Source organism: Rhinolophus sinicus, linkage group LG09 (genome assembly GCF_036562045.2).
Source record: "Rhinolophus sinicus isolate RSC01 linkage group LG09, ASM3656204v1, whole genome shotgun sequence".
Taxonomy (NCBI): domain Eukaryota; kingdom Metazoa; phylum Chordata; class Mammalia; order Chiroptera; family Rhinolophidae; genus Rhinolophus; species Rhinolophus sinicus.
In genome coordinates this window covers 106,906,018-106,926,410 of record NC_133758.1, presented here as the reverse complement: position 1 = coordinate 106,926,410, position 20,393 = coordinate 106,906,018, and the positions used below count along the sequence as shown (strand labels likewise).

The following is a 20,393-nucleotide window of genomic DNA, read 5'->3' as shown; positions in this document are numbered from 1 at the left end:
ATATCCTATAATAACAATAAAAAATCATGTATTTTACTTGTTTAGATCTTATTGCCATTGCTGCATGATTATTATTCCCAGAATGATTCAGAAAAATTAGGATACAGGTAATGTACTGTACCGTTCAGCTACCCACATTCCAGAATACCCCTCATCCTGTTGCCTAAGCACAGATGCCTGAGAACTTCCAGCTTTGATTGCACTGCAGCCAAGGCAGCTCAGCAGGCTGGGATGGGCCTGCAGCTAGGGGAGGTTGTCTGCTTCGATGAACCAGAGTGGGGCCAAATCTTACTCATGGTCAAGGGTCCCTCCGTCACGAGGGTCTCTTGCTGCTTTCATTACTCAGGATCCCAGGAACCATCTTGCCTCCCCTGGGGTTTGGATCTCCCCCCACCCCCTTTAGAGTAACCCAGGCAGGCTAGGCTGGCTTATTCCCCAGCTCTCTTCAGTAACGGCTCCTAGACTTGGCCTTAGAAAGTTTCTCTCGGTAACACAATTAGCCCAAACTGTAATCTCCAGGATTTGTTATTCCTGAAAACCCTACAGCCAGTTAATTCAGCCATGCCTACATTTACCCTTAGCATCTTAGCTCGGCATGCAGCAGAAAATCCTCCCTCTGGGAATTTACCCTGCTGGAATCCCATTTATGTTAAACATATTCTAGTACAATATGGAAGAATAATATCAATGATTCTCAAATTTATGGGGCATCAATATCACCCAGAGAGCTTGTTAAAAGATTCCTATGCCCTATTCCTGGAGTTTCAGGATTTCTGATTTACTGGGTCTGGGATGAACTGGGGAGATTTGCATTTCTACCCAGTTCCCAAAGGATGCTGTTGGTTTGGGGACCTGCCATAGAGATCCATTGCTTTAAACCAGGGGTGTCCAAACTTTTCATCGTTTTTCTCCAAGGGCCATAATGCGGTAAAATACACAAACAGCCGGGCCACTCACTCAAAGTGAAGTATGTATTGCCTCACCTGTTTTAAGTAAACTAAGTATATTTTTGGAATTTGCTGCGGGCTAATTAACAATGGATCACGGGCTGCAGTTGGCCCATGGCCGTAGCTTGGACACCGCTGCTTTAAATGCTTAACCTTCTACTGAAGTCTTCCTCCACCTCCTGCTTTAAGTGGAATCTCACCATCCACTGCAGCCCTTTCCAAGTTAAGTCCTGTACCTTATTCACTCCAGGTTTCTGGTCTAGATTCCGTGGTCCACCACTTCAGCCTGTCATCTCCCTGACCTGCTATCTCCTCTGTCTAGTTTTCCCAGAACCTTAAACCAAACTCTTCCTCCTCTGCCCCAGTTCCCCAAATGCTGATCAATCAAATCTCTCTGTCCCCAAATCTCTCCCCTCAGTCTTAGTACTCTCCACTCCTATTCAGGAAGGCAAACAAATCCACCAGACTTCCTTTTACCAAGGTATCCTACAGCCTGTCCTCACGGTTGGCATAGGCAGAACTGTAAAACTGTCCCAAGGTTTCTTGCCTAAATCCACAGGACTGTTACGATAATGGATTTTACTCCCACGATTAGACTGTTACAAGACACAGTTGACCTTTTCACAAAGTGATTATTTGGGTGGTCAGAACCATATCACATGAGCATTTTTAAACCACAGGTTTTTCTGGCGGGTAGCAAAGAGGAAGTTAGATTCTGGGCTTGAGAAAGACTTGATGTGCTGTTGGTGGTTTCATTTGAAAATGAAGGGGCCACATGGCAAAGAACGTGGTAACTTCTAAAAGCTGAAATCAATCTATGCGAGGAAATGCCAGCAAGGAAATTCCAGCTGCCAGCAAGGAAAAGGACACCTCAGTCCTATACTCACAAGGAACTCAATTCTGCTAGCTTTGCAATGGCCCGGGAAATGGATTCTTCTCCAGAGCCCTCAAGTCACAGTGTAGGCCTGCCCGCACCTTATCTGGCATGTGATGAGGTCCTAAGCAGAGAACCCAGTCCTGTCTACTGAGATTTCTGACCTACACACCTGTGAGATAATAAATGGGTGTTTTTCACTTTTTAAAAAAAATTCATAAATTTATTTTACAGCAGTTTTAGGTTTACAACAGAACTGAGCAGAAAGTACAGGGATTTCCTTTATATCCTCTCGCCCAACCTGTGTCACCACCACCGTAGTATACCTGTTACTGTCCTACCCTGAAACTGGTTCCCAGAGTTTTCTGCTCCAGTAAGCTGTGATTCTCTGTCTGCCGGCCTCTCCAATTTTGGGGTCAGTGGTTTGCTTGTGACCTCAGTTCTCTGAAGGATTTAAGATTTGATTTTTGTTTGTTTGCTCAGCTTTTTACTCGTTAGCATAGCGTGAAGACTTCTAACGTTCTTACCTGCCACACTAGAAGCCGGAAGTCAATGGGTATTATTTTAAGCCATTACATCTGTGTTAATTAGTGACTGCCTGCACATCTGGGAACTGCTGGAGGGCAGAGACCATCTTGTTTTATGTTGTTTTGTCACCTAACACAACGGTGTCACACGTGGCGTTCAGTGCGAATTTACGAAAAGTATGGTTACATTCTGCAACTGGAACGTGACTTGGAAGTTGTAGGGGATGCTGTGTGGTACCACATGTATCCGCCCCGTAACCCCCACCCCTGGCTTCAGGACGAAAGCATTTCCTCTCCCAGCTGCTGGGACCACAGGCAGCTGACACACTGCACCTGACTTACCCTTCCCAGTGATTGTTCTTGAAGAGAGCCACCCTACCCAAGGCCACGCCTCCTTTATAGGCGTATTCTGCGTCACAGTGACTGGTCAAGGCCAGGGGATATAAGGTGTGGCGCCTTGCCCCAACTGGGACAACTGCAGGGTCATGCAGCTCAGTTCTCACCAGACTGGCTAAGGCCTCTGCAACTGCGTTAAATCCACTTCTCCCTCTGCTTAATCTTGCTTTCTTTGCCCCTCAGAGATGTTATTCCCCAAAGCCCTCCCCATTAAATGTCCTGCATACAAATCTCCATCTCAGAGACTGGTCCCAGAGTACTCAACCTGCCACTGGGTGCAATAGCCACTTGGGAAAATTAAAGGGTAGGTGTTGTCAGGAGTCACCTTTCATTGTGGACTCCATTTTCCAAACATACGCTTGGCTTTTCATGTAGCCTCCAGGATAAAGGGAATACTCTGGGAAGGGTTACAAGTCAGGCAAGTGTTTATTGGTACTACCCTCCTTTTTGTGCTTCCTCTTCCATATATTGGCATTAGCATCTTCCCCACCTTCTAGGGTCCCACATTTCCCTACTACGAGGGAGCCCTAGTTATGATCCTTTAAGTGCCTTGAGTTAGTTCACCCACAACACTTCCAACTCTTCTTTCACAAGTATCAAAAAGACAATCAGATTCAACTCATTCATATTAACACACCAACACGAAAAGCCACTCCCTTTCATTTTTCTCATGGGAATGTATAGGTGAATGAATCAGACAGTTGGAATTTCTGGTGGGGAGTCGAGTTAGAGCAGTGGAATGCCTTCCTGGTTCGCATGAAAGCAAGGAAGCTGGGTCACCGGGACTCAAGTCTTCCCTATTCTTCAGTTACTCCAGCCAGTGCATTTCTTGCTCAGCCTTTCCACCTCAGTTGTGTTCTGTTGGGCTTGGGATGGTGGGGAGAGTGACCACAGGGCAAAATCTGTTCATCTAAACTGACACTAAGCCATTCATTCACAAACGCTTGAGTGCCTATGTGTGAGGCTCTACACTAACCACCCCATGGGATATGCAGTGGATACTGCTCTGAGGATATACGGCCTCCTTGAGGAGGGAGAGAATGTCACAGGTCTCGTGTTATGTCCTGAAATGGGCTTTGAAAGTGAAAACGCAGGTGATACTGGAACACAAAGGAGAGTCACATAATCCACCCTTGGGTGGGAATAGGGGTGAGAGGTGTTTTCCTGGAGTATCGAAACCAAATCTTGAAGTAGGGGTTAGGAAAAAAGTCGTAGACACTCATTCAGACCAACCTTGGAAACAGGGTCTTGCTGCCTTTTTGAATCGTATCTGAAAGAATGCATTGCCATCACTTTGTTAAGCTATTTCCACCATTTTGAGAGGCACTTGGTTACTACAGGAGTTAACAACATGACATTTCCGTCACAGGGTGAGAGGCAGCAATGGAGGACCATCCATGTGTGCCACACTGTCCACACTGCCACCCAGAGCTTCCTGGAAGGCAGCCTCAAGCTCTCCCGCATCTTCCCTGTTCTTTCAAATAACCCTGGGAGAGCCTTCAACCGCATATAAACATTTTTGGCACTTAGTCAGCCTTAACCTGTATATTTATTGGGAGAAGACTGGTTCCACAAACTGACCATGTAGGTCCAAGTTTCTGAGAATGAAGTACTTTTGTTTGCCTAAAGCTTCCTTTGTTTCTACAAGTGTACACTGGTTGGAAGTAAAGGACATGTGGTACTAGAACCTACCCTTGGACACATCAGTTTTATTATCAGGGACCTATGATGTGTCTGGTCTTTCTATAGGAATGAGCAAGGCACAGTGTTATCCCGAGGGAAGGTCCTGTTTATGGAGAATTCTACATCTATTTATTCTGTCCTCAACTCCACATCCGTTTCACTTTATCTAAAGGTCCCTGAGATTATAAAACAGGACACATGACAGAAGCATACTCAAATGACCCAACTCTATTGGTGTTATCAGTGGTGTGGCCATTTTGGGAAGGGAAGAAAAAGCATAAGAATCGCATCATGTGCAATTCAACTTATTTACTGTTTTACAGCTTCCAAAGGCTTTACAATGTCACATTTTCTTAACTTGGTTGTTGTATAATAGCTATATTAGCTCAAATCAAGAGAAAAATCAACGTTCTAAACCAAACATGACATTGTAATATTTAGCTATTCTTTGTAACTGGAACTCAGAAAATAGTTTCCTATGAAATAGTGATGGAATAATACATCTCCTTCAATTGGTTGTATAAGAGACTCAAGATACCTTATACACAGAATCATTACCAATATCTTTAAGTTTTCATCTTCAGGATAAAGCTCAAGGTCTTGAATCTCCCCCTGTTCCCTTTCCACTCCCTTCTGTTGACTCAGGGCACCTCTCCAGCTCTGCATCCTGCCACCAGCTCCTATCACACTGGATGGCTTCATCAACTCTGTCAACCTGGGCCAACCAGGCAGCTGAGGGAACGGCCCCCTGTGGGTAGCTGTTCTGCTCTCCCACTTCCTCTTCATCTACTTTCTCAGGGAAGCAATGGCTCCCCCTACTGTTGTCTGGCTTTCTTTCCCCAACAACAAGGGTCTTCTGGGATCTAGATTGTAGGCTCAGGTCCTTGACTGCTTCCATGCTGATGCACAGTGGCCTTTCTTGAAGTGTGGTGACATCTCCAGAAGATGGGTACAAGTCTGAGTTCAGAGTATTACGGATCTCAACTCCATCTTTGACTTCATCTGGAGGTGGCAGGATTTGGGGAACAGCTACATGTCCCTTCTTTTCTTTATCCATCTCCATGGTTAACCCTGACTTTAACATCTCATCATGTCTTACATCCTGACTCTGCTCTGACCCGACAGTGATTTGTTCACCTTTATACAAAACGGGGTCTTCACCCTCCTGAGGGTTATTGGGCACACCCAGACTTTCACATGAACTCCGTGAAATCCCATTGTGCTGCACATTGTCTGGCATGGATCTACCATAAGCCAGGTCATACAAATGCACGGTTTCTTGGAAAGTCTTCCAGAACTGTATTACAAGGGATCCTTTGCCCTCTTCCATCATTTTCCTGTTCTCAGATGCATAGCTTCCTTGAGGTGTGTCACCACACAGAGTGTCATTAGGAGAGCTCTTACCATGTAGCTCCCTCTTCTGGGCAACCGAAGACCAAGCCCCATCTGTTTCTTCAGGAATGTTGTCAGTTTCTATGTCACTGTTAGTAGAGAAACTGATCACCCTGCCTATGTCATGGCTGTTGCCTTTAGAGTGTAAATCTTGTTTTTTGGTCATATTCTCCTGCTGAAGTTCAGTTTGAGTCTCTTGTGTTTTCATTTTTCTTGCATAGCCACTGTAGTGCCAGAACTGTGCTGGATGATAACACATAGGGAATCCCGGTCTGCGGTTAAGTGTAGTGGGCAACGGGGATTGAGGTACGAGGAAGCCAGGATACTCATTGGGCACCACTGAACATGGGAAATACAGGCTTCCATTTCTGGACCCTACGAAGAAAATATGGTGGTCATTTTGTCTCCTGCAACCAGTCACAACATTCAGCCAGCACACACCTGTACGTCACACCATGGAGTTGGTAACTAACGGTGCCCAGCTGCTCCCTGGATATCCCGGGATTCCACAAATCAAGGGGCAATGACTGAAACTGTGGGGCCCCCAGAATCTTGGCACTAGAATAGGCATCTGTTCTGACTGGTCAGTTCCCAAGCCACAGTTAGCCAGCACATTATGAGTGTCATTCTTAATGACTTTAAAAGAGACCAAGCAAAAAAAACAGAGAGAGAGACCAAGCACACACTAAGCATAACTCAGGGTTTTCATGGCTTCAGAAAAAATAATTCACATCAGGCCTTTACAAAGTGAAGGGGAACAAAAGTTCTTCAGATTTCAAAGCCTTTGTAAAACTACTTATCCAGCACCCTTCATTCACACACACACACACACACATTCCCCCCCCGCCCCCCCATTTCCACTCTTCAGGTTAATCACTGCAATGGTGTAACACCAGACATTTCCCTCATATAAATATGAGGTATGATCACAAAATATAGTGAATGTTTAAATTTAAAAAAACTTATCACAGTAAAGGACACATTGCTATTAACCCCTCTCCAAATACTCCCCCTTGCTTCGAACATACTTATCCTATCATTCTTGCCACTTTCTGAAGCAGTTCTGGAAGTTCTCTTTCATGAGGGTTTTTACTTCATCATGACAATGCTCCATGTCACACATCTCTTCTGGTACATGGCAACTTCTCTCAAATAAAAACATTATGGTGTGTCCTCATCCACCTTACTCACCGGACCCAGCACCGTGTGACTTCTGGCTCTTCCCCAAAGTCAAAATGACCATGAAACGAAAATGTTTTGAATCATATCAGGACATTGAGGCAGCCATGACAGTGCAACTAAAGACACTCACAAAAGAGGACTTCCAGAACTGCTTCAGAAAGTGGCAAGAATGATGGGATAAATGGGGGAGTATTTTGACAGGGATTAATGGCAATGTGTTTTTTACAGCAATAAATTTTTTTTTTAAATTAAACATTCACAGTATTTTTTTAATCACACCTCATACATCCTTGGGAAAGGCATCTGATTTTGCAAGACAATTGACAAATAAAGTTAAGATAAACCTGGAAAGGAAGTAATAGTTCAAATCAGTGTTCCTGAGGAATTTACTCAGTATGATGAGGCTGACCTTACGAACTCAATTTCACTGTTGAGAAATATACCAAAGTGCCTCTCGTACCTGGCATAATATAGTTATACAAGCATGTGGGGTTTTTTTCCCCCTTATTGAAAGAAAGGAGTAAAATCTCAGCTTGGAGTTTCAATTGTCTTTAAGTACAACAAAATAGCGTAATAGCAGGTCCCTGTCACTAGAAACCACCATGGGACCACTATCCAGTCACCCATAGCAGAAACATAGGTGTAATTAAAGTTATTTTTTTTCTCCCTCACTAACTACCCAAAGCTATCAGTCTATTCTTTTTAATGCCTTCCCTCTTCTGTTACCAGTACAAAGTCCTCTCCAAGTTTTTACCTGATTACTATTAACGTGCTTGACCCATCTCCCCAACATATCACAGGTCTGTAATCCATACTATTCCAGAATAATCTTTCTGACCCACTTTGATTCACTCACTCCAGTTACAGTATGTGAATGGCTTATCACAGCCTGTCAGGAAATGGGGAACAATGACCACATTCCTTAAGATGGCATAAAGGCCCTCATTATCTGGTTTCTCACTGTATCGTCTCATTCTCTTCCACTAACACCACAGGCTCTAGCCGTATGTCAGTTCCTCCACTACAGCAACTCTTCTTCCCTTTTCTGGGACATCCTCCTTCCCCACCCCCTTCCAACTGCTACCAAAACCTAATTCATTTTTTTATAAAAGGAAATCCTGCCGTTTCTGACAACAGATGGACCTTAAGGGCATTTTGCTAAGAGAAATCAGATGGACAGAGAAAAAAATTGTTGCATGATCTCATTTATAAGTAAAATCTAGAAAAGATGCACTCATAGTAAAAGAACAGAAGGTTGGTTGCCAGGGTCTGAGTGGTGGAGGCAATGGGGAGCTGTTAGCCAGTGGGAAAAAGCCTAACTGATCTTATACAAAGGACGAAACTGAGGCAGAGAATTTAATATTTAAAACCCGCCCATTTGTAGGAATATAAATTCAGCCCTAATTTCAAGTGTACAGCACTGCATATTGTGGTAGACTTCCCGATTCTGGATACGTAAGAAGCTTCAAAGCCATTCAGTCCTAACAAAGTAAAAAGCTGATGTGAAAAATAAACTTTTCTTAGATCCATCATAGTAGTGAAGTTACAGGGCAAACTGCGACGCCCAGTACAACTATCACAACTTACAGGGGCACAAGCCCAAGACATAACAACTCCCTGGGAACAAGTGGAGTAGGAAAACCTGAACTGTTACTGACAAACTGTAGACTCAGGGTCGACAAGTCCGAGAGTTAAAAACTTCGGGGGCAGTGGCACTCTTTTTTAAGTTTTACCTGCAATAGCTCAGTTTCTCAAGGTACATCTACGAGACAAGTCCCTTGTGGCTCCAACAGGGAGAAGGGGAAAAGGAACCTCTATGACAAACACCAGACGCATTCTATTCTTAACAAGATGGGACTGCAGGTGAAGCTACTAGTTCACCAGGGCCAAACTGACCTGTGGGAAGGGAAATACCTATCTACAAGGTCATTCTTCACTGAGTCATAAACCCTAACGCATATGCCCTTAACAGAGGGTCAAACTACGTGCGGCAAAAAGTGACAGAACTGCAAAGAGAAATAGATTAACTCACTATTATAGTTGGAGACTTTAGCATCCTTGTTACAAATGGACAGATGCAGGAGGTGAAAAAAAATTATATGAAGACAGGTGAATTCAACAGCACTATCAATCTATTAAATATAACTGACATCTACAGACTTCGACAGAAAAATACACCTTTTCACACTCACAGGAACATTCACCCAGACAGACCACGTTGTGGGCCATAAGACACACTTTTACAAATTAAAAAATATATTCATTATATAATGTCTGCTCTTAGACTACAACTGAACTAATGTAGAAAACAAGATAGCTGGAAAGTTCCAAAATACTTTGAAAAACTAGCAAAGGTAACACAATGGAGCAAAGACAATCTTTTGAACAAATGGTCCTGCAAAAACTTGATATCCACATGTAAAAAAGTGGATCTAGACACAGACTTTATACCCTTCACAAAAATTAACTCAAATAAATCATAGACCTAAGTGTGAAATGCAAAACTATTAAGATGCCTAGAAGATGACACAGGAGAAAAATTAGATGATGCTGGGTATGGTGGTGACTTTTTCGATGCAACATCTTTGGCACATCCACTTAAAACTGATAAGCTGGACCCCATTAAAATTAAAAACCTGCAAAAGACAGTGTCAAGAGAATGAAAAGACAAGCCATAATGGGAGAAAATATTTGCAAAAGACGTATCTGATAAGGGACTATTATCCAAAATATACAAAGAACTCCTAAAATATTAAGAGAACAGCCCAATTTTAAAAAAAGGCCAGACCTTAACACACCTCATCAAAGAGGATATATGGATGGCAAATACACATGTGAAAAGATGCTCCACATCATATATCATCAGGGAAATGCAAATTAAAGCAATGAGCTACTACTACACATGTATTAGAACACTTAAAATCCTGAACTCTGACAACACCAAATGCTGGTACGGATATGGACCAATAAGAACACTTAGCCATTGCTGGTGGGAAGGCAAAATGATACAGCTGCTCTGGACAGCAGTTTGGCAGTTACTTACAAAACTAAAGATATTCCACAGAACTAGAATAAATAATCCTAAATTTATATGGAACCAGGGAGTGGCCGGTTAAGCTCAGTTGGTTAGAGCGTGAAGCTAATAACACCAAGGTTGCCAGTTCGATCCCTGCATGGGCCACTGTGAGCTGTGCACTCCTTAAAAAAAAAAAAAAAAAAAAAAACTTAAAAAATTTAAACCAAAAAAGACCCCAAAATAGGCACAGCAATCTTGAGAAAGAACAGAGTTGGAGGTATCATTCTACCTGATATCAAACTATAAGGCTATAGTTTATCAAAACAGCATGGTACTGGCATAAAAACAGACACATAGATCTATGAAACAGAATAGAGAACCCAGAAATAAACCCACACCTAACTTGTCATTTAATCTACGACAAAGGAGGCAAGAATATACAATGGGGGTAAAGACAGTCTGTTCAATAAATGGTGTTGGGAAAACTGGGCAGATATACGAAAAAAAAATGAAACTGGACCACATTCTTACACCATATACAAGAACAAAATGGATTAAAGACTTTAGGTAGAGATCACTGAATATGCATAGAATGTATCTGGAAAAATACCCAAATTAACTGACAATAGTTTTTGCCTCAGGGGAATGGACTGGGAGACCAGGAAAAGGGAGTGTGAGGGAAAGACTTCATTCCACGTTGGTACACTATTTTAATTTTCAGCCTCATGAATTTGGTCACTTTAAATAAAAAATAATTTAAGCAAGTTTCAACTGCAAAAATGTTGTTATTCAGAAGATAGTTATACCTCTTATTCTGAATAATTCCTAGTCAAAATGACCAGACACAAAGTAAGCCATGAGAATCTGCCCTGGAGGTTAATACAACCAGGATGCTTTGAGTCCACTTGCTCAAGTGCACTCAGGTTGTATTCACCCAAGGAACCTCTCTACACCTTGGCCACGACACTGTCATGTTTAATACACAATTTCATTAAGCTATTTAACAACTTATATATGCCTCTTACTTCCTAGTTAACTCTATATCCAAAAATGATATAAATGGTCTTCAGTGAACCTATACTCAACATCTTTTCTGTACCCAGCATCCATTCTACCTTGTTTTGGTAACAGGCCCTCAAGCTTCTTTGAAAAAGGAACTTTTTCTTTGAAAAAGGAGAGACTTATATGATAGGTTCACACCACCTTCAACATGGGGCACACAATCTAGACCAAGGAGACTAGGGCACCTTCCTGGCTTGGTAATTAGAAAAGGGAGAGCATGTGACAAAGACAGACATGGAAAATCAGCTTTGAACTCTAGATGAAACTATGGAAGAGAGAGCTCTTCTCTGGGATCACTAACTATAAAATCATTACAGGCCTGGAAACGCCTGTAATGCATTTTTGTCAGTTTGAAATGATGGCTCAGATGAGGCCAACAGAAAAAGTCAAAACCTAGACATAGAGAGAGACAGAAACTCAAAAATGGTTTGTGTCCTTTGAGTCCATCTCTATTTAGCCAACCTGAAGTGGCTTCACTCTTGGGATTCCAGGTTACACAAGACAATAAATCCTATCTCCTTTTTCACTAAAAAAAAAAAAAAAAAGTTGCAATAAAAAATATAAACCTTATTCCTACTTCTAGTACTCACCATTTTTAATTCTCTTAAACCACAACTCTAAAGGACAAGTATTTTAATCCTTAAGGGAAATGGCGTGGAAAAAAACGCAGAGGTATAAAACCTCAGCCTTTTAATTCGAAGAATGTTTAAGATACAATACATATTTCTCTGAGGAATTTCCCACCCTGTCTCCTCGAGCTTTCCTCACAATTCTTTCCTCTACATCATTTCAACATCTGTATCAGCTAGGGGTCTCCAGAGAAAGAGCCAAGGGAATATGTATATAGAGAGAAAATTTGCTTTAAGGAATTGGCTCATGGGTAGGTGCTAGTCCAAAATCTGCCAGAGGCAGTCACACGGGAGACAGTTCAAGTCCATAGGCCATATACCGGCAGAATTCCTTCTTGCTCGGACTGCAACTTTGACATGGCTTCAACCAACAGTTCCTTTCAAGACTTAGATTTCAGTTACCTAGCTGGGACCAGTGACTAATGAACTCAAAAGCACTCCTTCTAACACCGAGTTCATTACGTGGAAAACAGGTGCATAATATACACAACATGCTTTATCCACAGCAGGGGACACAAAAGAGTAAGTTTAATGTTATCTTTACTATGGAGGGTATGAGAAGAGAGAATCACCCCTTGAAGCCTAACATCCTGCCTAACCCCCCTTCCCATAAATCCACTGCACTGAATGAAATCCTAGACAGCTACCTTCCAAAAATTTTCAAGTCTTGTCTGTCATTTTCCCCCCAAAGTACTTTTTTGACTTCAGCTTAATAGTTTTCTAACCTGTAGGCTTTGATGACACAATAATGGGGACTAGCAGCTCTGAGGTCCCTCTTCCAACCAGACTGGTCTCAGAACATAAGGAGGTTCTGGTTTGACTACTGTGACCCAGAACAAGTCACTGACTCTCCAAGCCTCAGTTCCCTTATTTGTGAAACAAGGGCAGCTCGCGGGGTTGAGAGGTGGAAAGACAGACTCATTGCTAGTATTCAGCAGAGTACCCGGCATAGAGCTAGATCCCAATTTTTCCTAGTGATGTGAACTTGACACACTGCCCCTGAGCGCCCACAATCCCCTTTGTGTCAGGAGGGTGAGAAAAGGGAGGTCGTGGAGAAGCATCAGAAAACCTTCAGGCACTGGTTTTAGGGAGGGTCCAGAATCCCACTGAACCTCTTTGCAGAGTCCTTACCTGCTCCGGGAACGCAGAATGGATTATAGGCAGGATTCTGGTACCAGAAGCTTGGGTAAGGCTGCTGCTGGGCCACGGTGTGCACGACAAAGGGTCGGCCGTTACTGCTGTCAAAATTGTTTTCTGAGGAGTTCATTGTCTAGGCTGAAAAACAGACGTTGACATTCAGGAAAGGCCCGTCACACTCAGCCTAGTAAAATGTGAGGGTGGAGAAGTCATCTCAGTTCCCTCGCAACTCCAGGCCTGGGTGTCAGGTTCCTTACCTTGTCTTCCTGCTCACCTGGCACCAGGGACTCACCTGGCATTAGTGACACAAAGGGCTGCACCGCTTTCAGGACCCGGGGAGTGGTGCCCAAAGGCCGCGTCACCTTGTGACACGCAAGTCTAGGCTTCCTGCGCAGCAGCCCCCGGGCAAGAGCGAGGCTTTGGAGGCGCAGGCGCAATTCAGTGCCAGGCCTCAAACACCAGGCGCTGCACCCGAGGGCGGTGGCTTAGGCCGGGCCTACACTGTCCTTGTCCTCTGCCCCTCCAGCGTGTCGGGCCAGCACCTTCCCCAGGCCGAGGCTCTGGTCAGTGCAGGAGGCCCCCGGGCTCAGGGTCACCTCACCCAAGCCTCACCTGCCTCACCTGCCTCCCACCCCTGCAAATACCCTCAAGCCAGTGAGTTCAGCCCACCCGCCAACCCGCACCACCCCGGCTTCAAATTTGTCACACCGACCTGCTGTAGTTTGAAGTCCGCGACTGGGACCCTCTGAGGTGGCACACCGGCCGGCTGCCAGGCTGACCCCTGCAACCCAGAGCGTCTATGGCGGCTGTGGCGCCGCGCCCGCCTTTATACGCGCCACAGGGCGGGCACGTGCTGCGCGTTGAGCAGGCACCGCCCCGCACGCTCCGCCCGCGCATGCGCCCTGTGTGCGGCCCTGGCCCGCTGCCCCGCCGGGAAGCCCCGGAACAAGCCCACGTGGGCTTCCACCGGAGGCGTGGAGCGGTGCTCTGCGTCCGGTCAGGGGCGCAGCCTTAACCCTCCCTTCTGGAACTCCTTCGTGCGCGTGGGCGCCCTGGTGTTGGCTCTTCCAGAGGACCGGACAGTCCCCTGTTCCCCTCGCTCTGCCGACTGTCCCCTCCACTTAACCTGAGTTAGGGCAGCTTCTCGCAGCTTCTCTGAGCTCCTGGTCTCCTCCCGTCCTTGGGCCTAAAGCCACTGACCCTTAAGCAAGAGGAGCTGAGCGAGGCGAAGAGACGGAGGAGGAGGCCCACTTGGGCAGAGTACAGGCCTGAGAGGAGAAAGTCACACAGGAGGTGCTCAAGCGGGCTTCGTGCTGCTCGGGTAAAATCGGGGAAGAGGAGGCTTTGGCGATTAGGACGCCCCTGGTTGGGGAAAGTGGTGGGACAGAAGCCACAGTAAGTCGTCCGTGGGGTGATAGATGGACAGTGTAGGTGAAGCTGGCAAATACAGACTGCTCTTTATTTGCACTTTTTTTTTACTACAGATTTTGGTATTTTAATCTCCTAAATGGAGATACAGGGAGATGTTGCAAAAAGTGGAGAGAAGGGATGTTAGGATGTTGTGAGGAGGCAGAGGGAGAGTAGCTACACCTGGTTGCAATGTTTTGCACAGAAGAAAGTCTTTGAGATTGGAGGGAAATGAAGGCTTAAAGGCAGGAATTGAAGCGCATTAGCATCTAATGAGTGATTTTTCCCCCAATGAATAAAGGCAGGAATAACACTTGTAGGGAGCACTGAGAATTTGGGATGACCAACAGCATTACTGGGTAGAATCTGTGTTTGACCAGCAATAGCAGTGGCTGAAACTTGATCAAAGTTTTTCTTTGACGTAAAGAAGTCTGGAAGTGAGCCACCCAGGGCTGGGCTGGTAGCTCTTGCTGTCATGAAGAATCCAATCTCCTCTCTTTCCACTCGACCATCCTTAGCCCTGGCCTTTATCTTCAAATTGCCTCATGTTTCAAGATGCCTTTTCCAAGTAGAAACCAAGAGGATGAGAAGGGAAAGAGGTTAAAAAAAAAAAAAAAAGAGCACAAAGGCCACACGACAGCTTCTTCTATCATCAGTTTTGCTCTTCAGGAATTTCTAAAAGACCCACGAAACTTCAGGTTTCAGCACATTGGCTTCTCATGGCTGAAAAGTTGTTTGTTAGCTGGGCATATTGCCACTTGGAATAAACTGGGATGCTGTGACTAAGGAAGAGAATGGGTATTAATTGAGCAGACAACTAACAATGTCTGCCATACTGCTGCTGGGAATGGAAGAAGCAGTAACCAACAGACATGCAAAAGGGTTGCTGGTAGATTTGAGGGCTGAATTGGGTTGGGGATCAGTAATTTGTATTGGCCCGCATCTGCATTGGTGTGTTACTTGCCCAGCCATGTTCAGTCACTTGGGAGATACACTGAATGGTTGGATGGATCAAGGACTGTGGTTTTGCAGGGCTTATGGAAAGAAAAGTCAAGGGTTCAAGAAAGTTCAGTGTGATGGTGAGAAAATAAAGTAATACATCATGGCACATAGTGCATCTCCTGCACTTGTTATGACCCTGTGCACAAGTGCCTCCTTAAATTTTGCCCCCCAGATGCCTTGCCTTACCCTTCCTAGTGGCCTAGAAGAGTCAGAAAGAGAAAGTAAATAATGTCAGAGAGCAGTTGATCAAATGGAGAAAGATTAATGGAGGGCTTCCACATGAGAGTTAAAGAGCTAGAGGGGGAGGGTTGTGGTCAGAGACTGGACATCTGAAGTTTAGGTTTTCATAGTCGGAGCAGTTACAAGTTATAACAAGGTCCACCAGGTGGCCAAGCTAGTGGTTTGCTGAAGTGCTATGGAGGTGAAGGTCATTGGCACTGAGGAAGGAAAAGATCGGTGAAGCTGGGGTTTGGGATGAATCACCCCCTCCTTCATATTGTAGTCATTACAGGTTCCCATGTCCTCAATGAATGTGGCAGAGTGACCAGGAAGGTGAGAGAGAAACATCCCAAGATGTTTGTATTCATAATTTTATGCTGCTTTTCTTCAAGAGAGTCCCCCGAATTTTATATTAGTCCCCATAAAACTTGGATCTGCCACAAGCTGGGGGCCATGTCTCAGCTTTGCAGTGCATGGAGAGTGGGAGATTGAAGAACCTCCCTATGAGGGCAGCTCAGGACTGGAGAGTCCTTGGAAGGGAACACAGGGCAGGGACGATTCAGTAAAGAGGCTGAGGGATATGGTGGCTCGTTTGTAGCCAAACAGGGCTTCCAGGTGGCATAATTATTGAGAGGGCTGGTAGCTAGATCACCGGGAGCGGGACTGGACTAAGAAAGTCCCAGAAATGCCTGCTAACTGGGTTTTGGGTTTGAGGCAGTGTTGGAAGATGTCAAGGATGAAACATACAGTGGTCCTTCCTGGTCCGTGGATTCCAACTAGACCTCTTCTGTAAGGTTTTTGTGTTGAGGCATTTTGTGTGAGGTGGGTTGTCAGAGGCTAGATGGTAGTCGCTATTGTGCTGTTAAGTCCAGTTCGTGAACTGTGTGTTCTCTGCTCAGGATTCCAAACGGGTATTATCATCATCTCTATTTTACGATGGGGACACCTGAGATTCAGGGAGGTTGATTAATCTGCTCATAAATGTGACGTTGCAATCCTACTGGACGGAAGGGGCGTGGGCTGAGGTCTTTGGACTCTCAGGCCCAGTGCCTTTTCTAGTGCTTGGGTGGTCAGTGTCGCCCTCATTTTGACAATGTGACAGTCTGTCTCTCATTAAAGCAGAATGATTTCTGCTTTCCTCTCCGTTGACACACTAATTTCAGATTGAAATTTTAAACACAAGTGTAGTGATGGTCTACGTTTCCACACCCTGAGCTTCATCTTTAGCACATTGGTCCGTAATTCCTGCACCAAGGACGCTGAGGCTCACTAGTGACCCTTCATTTACTTATTCCCTCCACAAATATTGGAGTCCCTGCAATGCGACCAGCACAATTCTAGCCCTAAGGAAACAGCAGGGAAGAAAACAAAATTATAATTCCTAGGGAGCCTCCATTTTGTGGAATTTGCAATGAGACACCATTTACAACTATCAGATGGGGGGGGCGGGGAAGCTAAAAACTCTGACAACACTACGGGTTTAGGAGGAAGTGGTGTGACAAGAACATGTATACCCAGCTGGTTGAGAGTGTAAATTGGTAAAATCACTTTGGAGGGCAAGTTGAGAGTATCTTAAAAAGTTGAAGAAACAAAAAAAAAAAGTGAAAAATGAGCCATACTCTATGAACCAGCAATTCTACTTCCAGAAAAATCCTAGAAGTAAATCTTGCATATACACACAAGGAGACATTTATTTAAAATGTTTGTTGCAATAGCATTCCTTGTAATATTAAAAAATTGAAGACTACCTAAGTGTTTGTGAAATAAAAGAATGGATAAATAAATTATAGATAGATTATGGGATATTACACAGGAGTCAAATGAAGGAATTAGAATCACTTCTGTCCCCATGGATAAATCTGAATTAAATACAAGGTTCTAATTTATAATTTCCTTTATAAATGTCTTTTAGAGTTACAGTTTTTCTTCCTATTGAAAATGGTTTATTTAAATTACATATTCTGTGTTGGGGGTGAGTATATTGACATTTATATATTGATTTTATATTCCAGCAACCTTGCTGAACTCTCATTAGTTTCAGGTTTTGGTAGATTTGACTAGATTTTCTACGTGGACACTCAAGTTATCTACAAATAATGACAGTTTTATTTCTTCTTTTTCAATGACTGTCTTCTCATGTCTCTTATTTATTTTAATCTTCTAAGACCTTCAGGACAATATTCAACTAAAAAAATTGATAGCAGATACCAGTGCCTTGTATTTAATTCCTAATGATTTGTTATAATTGTTGTAGGTTATTTTCTAGATATCCTTTATCAACTTAGTAGGATCTTTTTTATTCCAAATTGACAGAAAAGTTTTAAAATTTTTAATGACTGTTGAGTTTTAGTAAATGGTTTTCCTGCAGCTATTAAAAGAATTACATTTTTTCCCCCATCTTCACCTGACTAGTAAGGCAGATTTTTCTCCCATTAAACAATGCTTGCATCCTTTTGATACACCCAATGTGGTTTTGATATATTTTAATACACATTGCAGGATTCCATTTGCTGGTACTTTATTTAGAATTTTGGAATCTAAGAATTTTCAATTCTCACATTGTCTTTTCTTGGTTTCAAGACATTCTAGCCTCATATAATCAGATAACTTGCGGTCTTTTCCTGTTCTCTAGAGCAGTTTGCATAAGAGAAGGATTATCTAAAATTAGTTAAGAGGACTGACACTACCCGACTTCAAGATTTACTATAAAGAAAGCTACAGTAATCAGGGCAATGTGGTATTGGCAGAAGAATGGACAAAAAGATCAATGGAACAGAATAAAGAGCTCACAAATAGACCCACATAAATATAGTCTTTGACAAAGGAACAAAGGCAATACAATGAAGCAAAGATAGTCTTTTCAACAAATGGTCCTGGAACAACTGGACATCCACATGCAAAGAAAATGAATCTAGACACAGACCCTACACCCTTCACAAAATTTAACTGAAAATGGATCATAGACCTATGTGTAAAACGTAAAACTATAAAAAGCCTAGACAATAACACAAGAGAAAACCTAGACCATCTTGGGTATGGTGATGACTTTGTAGATAGAACACCAATGGCACAATTCATGTAAAAAAGAACTGATAAGCTGGACTTCATTGAAATTAAAAACTCTATGAAAGACACTATCAAATGAATGAAAAAAGCATCCACAGACTGGGAGAAAATATTTGCAACAGACATATCTGGAAAAAACCTGTCATCCAAAATATACAAAGAACTCTTAAAACTCAACACTAAGAAAACACATACCCCAATTAAAGAAGGGGCTCCAAACCTTAGCAGAGACATCACCAAAGAAGACACACAGGTGGCAAACACATGAAAAGATGCTCCACATCTTATGTCATTAGGGAAATGCAAATTAAAATGAGATACCTCTATACATCTATCGGAATGGCCCAAATCCTGACCCCTGACACCACTAATGGCTAGGGAAGATGGGGAACAACAGCAACTCTCATTCACTGCGGGTGGGAATGCAAAATGGTGCAGCTGCTTTGGATTTCTTACAAAACTGTGTGGTGATTTCTTACAAAACTAAACATAACCTGCCTTATGATCCAGCCAACTATTAAAAACGCACATTTTCTCTTTGCCACTGTAAGTACTAAGTTACACTTTCATGATTTTTACAATTAGATTATTTGCCTTCCAAGCTAGGAAGAATGAAGCTTAAGACAACGTAATGCTTTGCCAAGTTATCTCATTTTAACCTCACAATAGACCTAGGAAGTAGGTATTATGTTATTATTTTTCCAGTTCTACAGATGAGGAAACTGAGACCTGGGTAGATCAGGGAATTTGCCTCAGATTATAGATTTAGTTAAGTGACAAAGTCAGGCCTCTTTCCAATGTTTTCCTTTAAACTTTTTTTTTTTTTTGTAAAATACACAAAACATAAAAATCTCATTTTGAGCACACAATTCAGTGGCATTAAGTACATTCACAATGTGGTGCTATCATTACCACTATCCACAGCCAGAACTTTTTCATCATCCCAAATAGAAACCCCGTATCCATTGCCCAAGCACTTCCCATTCTCCCCTCCTACCAGCCCCTGACTACCACCAGTTCTACTTGTCTCTATAAATTTGACTAGTCTATGTAACTCATATAAGTGGAATCATATAATATCTGTTGTTTTGTGTCCAGCTTCTTTCACTCAGCATTAATGATTCATCCATATTGTAACATGTTTCTTCTATTTTAAGGCTGAAAAATATTCTATTCCATTGCAATAATATTCCTATTTATTACTGTGTGATCTAGAGTGAGTTACTTAACCTCTCTGTGCTTCAGATACTTCATCTGTGAAGACAAGAGCAGCAAACTCATACAGTTGTTGTAAAACTTAAATGAGTTAATATATATAAAGTGTCTGGCACATCGTAAGTACTCATCAAGTGTTAATTATTATTTTGTTGGTGGTTTATTATTATTATTATAAAACAAAGTCCTAGGACACTCAGAGACTGTTAGACATATAACCCCTAGAGTGGGACCTGCAATTACTAACAATCTAGTTTGCTTTCCTCTGCTAAGGGACAAACTACTGCAGGTTGCATTTTGACCTTTAGGGACATCGCTACATTTTGCTTTCTCTATGCTGCTCTTCATATTATATTTCTAAAACACAAAAACCATCACCTTCCACTGATAGTTCCCCACTACCTTTAGGATCGAGTTCAAACTTAACATGGAATCCCCTTCATGATCTGTATCCATCTCTGGCCTTCCTCTCCAGATATCCTGTCATTCCCCTTGTGTACTCCATGCTCCGGTCACAGTCAGTGACCTCATTCACAAGTATTTATGGTGCCTACATAGGAGCTGTGTAAGGCACTGGAGAGCCAACAAGATATAAAAGTGGTTTTTGCCTTTATGGAGCTTACCTTATAACAACATTTA

The 20,393-nt window shown here is 43.1% G+C and overlaps 1 protein-coding gene across 6 annotated transcripts in view; it reads right to left on the bottom strand.

Moving 5' to 3' along the window:
* Positions 1-20,393, bottom strand: part of LOC109461230 (uncharacterized) — a 25,513-nt gene that overhangs the window by 1,007 nt on the left and 4,113 nt on the right. For 3 of the 6 annotated variants that reach the window (XM_074340981.1, XM_074340979.1, XM_074340980.1), the window contains 2 exons: positions 12,840-12,983; positions 4,986-6,194 (listed from right to left, as the gene is read on the bottom strand). In XM_074340981.1, the coding sequence (XP_074197082.1) occupies positions 5,020-6,194; positions 12,840-12,975 (1,311 nt within the window). In that variant the 5' untranslated portion in view covers positions 12,976-12,983 and the 3' untranslated portion in view covers positions 4,986-5,019. Of the gene's footprint in view, positions 1-4,985; positions 6,195-12,839; positions 12,984-13,557; positions 19,794-20,393 lie in introns of all 6 variants that reach the window. The other 3 variants (XM_074340978.1, XM_074340977.1, XR_012498927.1) reach the window with 2 other exon arrangements.